Consider the following 7,119-nt stretch of genomic DNA (forward strand, 5'->3'; position numbering starts at 1 on the left):
TATTACACTGCCATCTAGTGGCTGAGTGCTGTTGACTTTGATTTAAATTACAATCACAATATAAATGTCTATATATATATATACACACATATAAAAATAATAATATATATATAGAAGTAAAAAAAAAGAAAATTATCATGATAATGTTAATGTTAATCAACAAATCAACATGATATGTTTTAAAATGAAATATGGATAAATAATTTCCTGGCTTCTTTGTTTAAATCCTGAGATCATTTTAACTATTGTTTTTCCATCATGAATAACACATTGTATAGTAACTGTTCCTTGCTCAAAGGCACAGTGGTGAAACTCTAATTGGAAAGAATGCAATATTAACTAAAAATAACAAGCAAAAAAATCATGTTGAGATTCTACTGGACTGAACACTACAGCACAAGAGCCAAAGAGTGGCCTCAGAACCAGTGATGAAGGGCCACACAATGTTGGTTATTTAAGTTCTTCCAATTCCAACAAGAAGTGCTATTAAGAAGGCCAGGTTTCCCAATAAATACAGGAGAAGCAGGACTGTTTCAGGTCTCCTCTAACAAAAACAAAGAAAATAGTATTTCAAAACATGAAAATATTGTATATGTGCATCCAAATTATCTATATAATGAGATATATAAAGCTTATTTGACTTCATGTTAGACTTACCGATCCAAAACTGCAAATCTCAGAATCTAAAATAAAAATGACAAGCATAAAATACACCGTTTATGCATTCAATTATTTAAATAATACATTTTCCAAATAATATTTTCCAAAATCTGAATTCCTAGAAAAAATAAATAACAAATATACACTACTGTTCAAGTTCAGAGTCAGTAAGATTTTCTGTTTGATATAAGTTAATACTTGTTCAGTGCGGGTGAGCTGTTACATAATACTTTTATTTAGCAAGTGTGCATTAAACAGATCAACACGTTTATAATGTTACAACAGAGTTCTGTTTTCAAATAAATGCTGTTCTTTTGAACGGTCTATTCATCAAAGAACACCCCCAAAATATTGAGACCCTTCAACACAGATGAAAATATAATAACATTTCACAATGTTACTGTTTTTACTGTATTTTTATAAGTTAAATTAAGTTTTCGTAAGGACTAGATACTTATTTTTTGAACAGTAGTGTAAATAAATAAATAAATAAATAAATAAATAAATATATTTTTCAAAATAACTTCATACCATTTTTCCTGGCCCGCAGGTTCAGATCTTGAAGAATGTATGTCAGGGCCTCCCAGGCAACAAAACCTCCCATGACTTTTAACATCCATTTATCCTCCTCATTTCCTTCAAACAGTGCCAGACCAGTGAAAATCGCAGCCACTGTTTCACAGAATTAAAAGGGATATTGTTATACTTCTGAGGAAATGCACATTGTTGATGAAGATAATGAAGTTGTTGTTATACCTGCAAGGCCTTTGATAGCTAAAGCAATGAAAGAATGGGCCCAGTTAAAAACAAACCTCCTGCAAAGAAAACCACCACATTAACATCAATGCTTCCACTTCCTTTTTCCATTTATTATTTGGTTAAGAGAAGTTTCTCTCACCGTTCATGACTCGGCTCACAACGGAAAGCAGCAACTATGGGCTGAATAAGACTGAGGATCATCACCAAACAGCCCAGGACCGGATGAGCCCCCTACACACACAGACATTCCACTTTACACATCCGAAATAAACAGTATTTCAATTTAAAACCCTTTATACTTTAGCTTACCCCACTCCAATCCTGGGCATAAGAAAACACCAGTATGAATGCGATGGCTGTGGCGATGACTGACAGGACCATCAGAGACACGTGGGCCTTTCAAACAAGAAATAAACTACATTTAGTTTTTTTTTTACATTTTAAACAGGTCTTCAACAACATTAGATTCTGCTTTAAAATCACTCCATGTTAATTCAAATGAAAACTTGAATATACTGTACATTAGCTACATCCAGCCCAATCATTGGTGCTGATATTGTGCTGACATTTTAACTACTCTATATTATCTTAGTATGTATAGAACAGTTATGTTATATAATGCAATAAAGGTAGTTAATGACAAGTGATGTTCATACAACATTACTAGCTTCTTATCTTTCTCACACTAACTGCACATACACTTTCCCCCACAACTTATTATGGTACTGCAAAGCTTTTATCAAAGAAATTTTCCCACTGTCATGCTGACGAAACAGATACAGTATGTCAACATGACAAACAAGCTGATGAGCTTGATAAAGCGGCCCACATGGGCAGAACAAGGCTTTGTTTAGACAGCATGCTAGCCAACTACCATAATCTGAATCTGATACTTAAATCTGTTTGGTTGTTTATAGTCTAAACAGCAATAATAATAATAATACAGAATCCGCCTATTTACAATCCTGATCCAGAAAAAATTGCATGAATAAAAACCAAAAAACAAATAAAATAAAAAGCATACTTTGCATGCAACTAAAACATTTGCCAAATGCATACGCGTAAATCTGCATGCAATCTGAATTATGGTTACTAAACCTGACTACCGTATCTACATGAACGAATCAGATGTCATCATTTGTGCAGTGTGCAATGTCAATTATCATCACTTACCATAAACCAGAAATCTTTACCGAAGCAACCGTGGTCCTTGGCAACTCCCTTTAAATAGCGTGCTATGAGCATCCCAATACTGCCCGTGGTCATCCAGGAGATTAACATCAGGCAACCTGAAGAAGATCAGTATATTCAGGACCATAACAGCACTGATGTGATGCTTTAATGTGGATCAAGTGAATCCCGTCTGTCATGATGTACTCACCGTGTGCTTTAACAATCGCTGGGAATTCTTCAGCACTTGTAACAACCTGGCTTGGGTCCTGTAAATTAGCCTTTGTGCTACTGACATATTTATTTGAATGGATCAGGATGTTACCTAAAAATGAAGAAAATCATCAGTTAGACAACCCAAATGAAGATTCTGAAAGGACAGAGTGACTTAGGGGGAGTCAAGCTTAGGAAAAACAAAAAAGTCCATACTTTACAAGTTTTCTGAAGCCAATACTTTGATTAGTATTATTGATTTTTCTTTAATGAGAAAAATCATTGGATATTAAGTAAAGATCATGTTCCATGAACATTTTGTAAATTTTCTACTGTAAATATATTAAGACTTCATTTTTGATCAGTAATATGCAAGAACTTAATTTGGAAAACTTTAAAGGCGATTTTCAATAATTGTCCTATCCTTACAAACCATACATCATTAGAAAGCTTATTTATTCAGTGATGCATACATTCATGATGTATATATCAGTTTTGTGGTCCAGGGTCACATATTTTATCAATAGGAAATTATACTACAATAACACTTCATTACATTTGACATTTTTTTATCTAATATAGAACCACATACCTTGATTGGAGGATCCGGAAGCAATCATGAGGTAGTACTCGCTAGTGGACAATGCTCTAACACTCGTGCTAATCGCGTTACGGGACGTAAAAGAACAATTGATAGTATTTCCATTCATTAGCGTTGTCTTGATATCAGTCACATTCCCCTGTAAACATGTACAATAAATATGAGTGACGATATCTTGTCACGAAACAGAAGGGTGGCATAATAGAGGAATATACCAGTGAGAGAATAGTTGGAGCTGTTTTCCCTGTGGAAATAGCATGTTGCACTTGGAGCTTGCCGCTGCTGTCCTTACCACAGATGTAGATGTCGTCATTGCCCTAAAAATGTCCACACACACACACACAAACACAAAAAAAACTTTTAAAACCATATGAACATAATGCTGTCTCATTGTTCCTGGAAACACTAAATCACATGAGATAAGAGATGAGAAATAAGAATATAGTAAGCTGTCTCCAGATAAGACTCGACTCAGTGCAGCAGATTTAATTCTAATGTTTCAGGAAGAATGCATTATGTCCAACACCCACTTGGATGTTTACAGCATATTGGCCCATATCTGCTAGTCTGTAGTACAACATCACTCTCAAAGATCTACACATCGCCCGTTTTACATAGGCTTGTGTATTCAACATTTTTAGACAAATAAAGCAGAAAAGGCCTGCTGATATCTCACCATTGCCTGGTCATCCGAAAACCCAATAGCAATGTATCCATCAGCTTGCCCAAACATTTCAATCCTCATTTCTGATTGATCAGAGGATCTCTGAACTGCCATGAAGTAGCAGCCTGCGTTGGCAGTTGGGTCACAGTTGCTGGGCTGACTGTAGCAGACTTTGGTATTCCCACAATCAGGATTTGATGGAACCTGAAATGAACAGAGCAATTTCTGCTTAAAATATCCAATAAAATAAATAAATAAATAATTTACCTGGTTTCATGTTTGTTTAGGTTTCAAGTAAAAGCTAGACTTACAGTCGGAGTTACTGTTCCTGTATATGCCACGGTAGAGCTCTTGACACCAACCCAAAAAGTATCAGTCGTTTTCACAAATGTTGCTCTAAAACAAACCCAAATGTTCCATAACATATTACAACAAGAAATATAAATAAAAATGAAGAATAAGTATAAGAACCATACAAATGATAAACTTAGTTAACCCAAAAATAACAATTATGTCATTAATGACTCACCCTCATGTCTTTCCAAACCCCTAAGACCTCCGTTCATCTTCGGAACACAGTTTAAGATATTTTAGATTTAGTCCGAGAGCTTTCTGTCCCTCTGTGTGTACGGTCTACTGCCCATGTCCAGAAAGATAAGAAAAACATCATCAAAGTAATCCATGTGACATCAGAGGTCAGTTAGAATTTGTTAAGCATCGAAAATACTATTTTGGTCCAAAAAAACACAACAGACCCGGAAGAGAAGACAATGCTGAATAAAGTCGTAATTTTTGTTATTTTTGGACCAAAATTGTATTTTCGATGCTACACCCTCTGATGTCACATGAACTACTTTGATGATGTTTTTCTTACCTTTCTGGACATGAACAGTATACCGTAAACACAGCTTCAATGGAGGGACTGAGAGCTCTTGGACTAAATCTAAAATATCTTAAACTGTGTTCTGAAGATGAACGGAGGTCTCACGGGTTTGGAACGACATGAGGGCGAGTCATTAATAACAGAATTTTTATTTTTGGGTGAACTAACCCTTTAAGACACATTAAAAATGATACCTGAATTCTATATTGCCGATCTGTCCAGACGTAGGCGCGGTCCATTTAGCTTGAACTGAACTTTTTGAAGTGGCTGATGTGTGAGAGACTGCGCTATTCTGAATAAAATAATAATGTAATATAAAAAATGATAATCAGGCAATGTTATTTCAATACCATTTCCATAACAAACGATCTTATTAGTAAAATGGATATGAAAGAATATTATATACAATTTTATAAACACTATGAAAATAATGTAGATAAACTCACAGCAGTTCCATCGCAGTTGAGGAGCTGCGCATTATTGTCTACCACATTAAAAGTGCCAATGGAAGTAGTTGATCCGACTTGACTTGCTTGTAACATAAACCCTTTAAATTGATTTCCTGATTGGCCGTTTAGTACCACTGAAAAAGAAGAAACAGTTTAGAGGAACTTCCTTACATAAAAACCGACCCTGATCTAACTTTACATGTTGTCATATGATGACCAGCTGTAAACAAAATTTGACTAATTATTGCCAATAGTGACTCAACATAACCTGACTAAAACTTATAAATTCATATAGTATAGTTGTGTGTAGTATAGTATAGCATAATTATATATACTTATACTATACCATATTTTAAAAGTAGGCCTACTGCAGTTATATGTGGAGAATGCCAAATGTATTAAACATCATAAACCCGCCTTTTTAGGCAACAACCAGTCATAGGTGTAATTTAGGCTAATAAAATATGTTTAATGCGACTGAATTTCTGAAAAACATCAGAAATTGATAATTAGGCTTTATAAACATTTCCTTTCCAGGTTATTCAAACAGCGAATAAATGAGGCTATAGAAAGTGAGATTATTACTAACTTTGATCTATCTCGAGTAAAAAAAAAAAAAATAAAAAAAAAAAAATAAAAAAAAAAAATATATATTAATATATATATATAATGGTAACAATGTATTATTAAGGTCTGATTGATTGTCTCTGAAATACTTAATGATGATTAATCAATCAGATAATTCAGTGGTCAGATATTTTTTGTAGCGATGTTGACAGCTAATGAATAACTGACCATTCATCTGAGAAAAACTCTGCATTCTGATTCATGCAGTAGTAATACAGTAATTTAGCTTTAAAACGCAGGCTAAGTATACTGTACAATTTTATAGTAAGCTGCATAATATTTTTATACTGTAGTGTAGTGGCTACAACTACTAAGTCCCTGCTGACAAGGTAATACTTCTTAAAGGTCGGAAATTTCGGGGGGGCGGGAGAAAACATGCTGATGGTTGATTTCACAGCAGTTGTGAGTATACACATAATTTATTCGGATAATTTTCGCAATATTACCGTTATCGGTGTCATGAAATGTAGTTTTAAAGCATTTCAGGCGAGAATGTAGTTGTTTAAAACTCAAATACGCAATTTATTTATAAAGACAGCGACTATTTAAAATGTGTTTCACCGATTTCGGAGACGATCAGCACGCGATCAGCGGCAGATCAGTGCTCTTATTTACCGACGAAAGCAGTCTCGACCCTGCTAGTCCTTCTGACATTTGCCGCTGCCTCTGATGTCTCTTCAGTAGTTAAACATAAAATATGATTCGTTTTGGGTAAATCTAACAGGTAAATCCTTGGTCTTTATTCAGTTTATCAATTAATATGTTAAAATGAAAATTAAAAAACAGTCAATATAGCCTACTGTTTGATATAATATTTCGTTTCATTGTAATGTAACGTTAGGCCCACACATTTCCCTGAACTACGGTCATTTCTGCGCCTATTAATATGTTTAAATGAAAACGAAAGGAGTCCTGGTGTTTAAAATCATATTTCGTCTTATTGTAAATATAAAGTGAGGAAAATTCAGCAGCAGCCAAGGCGAGCTGATTGGGTGTGATCAAGTAGGCTACACTTCTGTTTGCGGAATAATAATAAAAAAAAAGGTCCAAACTACAGCTACTAGAGCTCTAATTTCATGAGGTATTACAAATT

General features: G+C 34.4%; 1 protein-coding gene across 1 annotated transcript; it reads right to left on the bottom strand.

Annotated features, from left to right (window-relative positions):
- Positions 1 to 219: 219 nt before the first annotated feature.
- LOC113072905 (putative ferric-chelate reductase 1) lies at positions 220 to 5,549 on the bottom strand. Its single transcript, XM_026245799.1, has 14 exons — positions 5,397 to 5,549; positions 5,145 to 5,242; positions 4,379 to 4,463; positions 4,080 to 4,271; positions 3,619 to 3,720; positions 3,395 to 3,542; positions 2,801 to 2,914; positions 2,593 to 2,708; positions 1,729 to 1,815; positions 1,559 to 1,650; positions 1,417 to 1,475; positions 1,192 to 1,332; positions 658 to 683; positions 220 to 544 (listed from the first exon to the last, which is right to left on the bottom strand). The coding sequence occupies exons 1-14, from the start codon at positions 5,490 to 5,492 to the stop codon at positions 455 to 457; spliced, it is 1,446 nt and encodes a 481-aa protein (XP_026101584.1). The 5' UTR covers positions 5,493 to 5,549; the 3' UTR covers positions 220 to 454.
- Positions 5,550 to 7,119: the final 1,570 nt, after the last annotated feature.

The sequence above is a fragment of the Carassius auratus genome, unplaced genomic scaffold (assembly GCF_003368295.1).
Source record: "Carassius auratus strain Wakin unplaced genomic scaffold, ASM336829v1 scaf_tig00010943, whole genome shotgun sequence".
NCBI classification, from domain to species: domain Eukaryota; kingdom Metazoa; phylum Chordata; class Actinopteri; order Cypriniformes; family Cyprinidae; genus Carassius; species Carassius auratus.

Excerpts from the sequence above, each read along its gene's own strand:
- LOC113072905 (XM_026245799.1), bottom strand. The coding sequence starts at position 5,492 with ATGTTACAAGCAAGTCAAGTCGGATCAACTACTTCCATTGGCACTTTT. Across the intron at positions 1,816-2,592 it reads GTAAAGATTTCTGGTTTATG|GCCCACGTGTCTCTGATGGT; the intron begins GTAAGTGATGAT and ends CTTGTTTGAAAG. Across the intron at positions 1,476-1,558 it reads TGTGAGCCGAGTCATGAACG|GAGGTTTGTTTTTAACTGGG; the intron begins GTGAGAGAAACT and ends TTTTCTTTGCAG.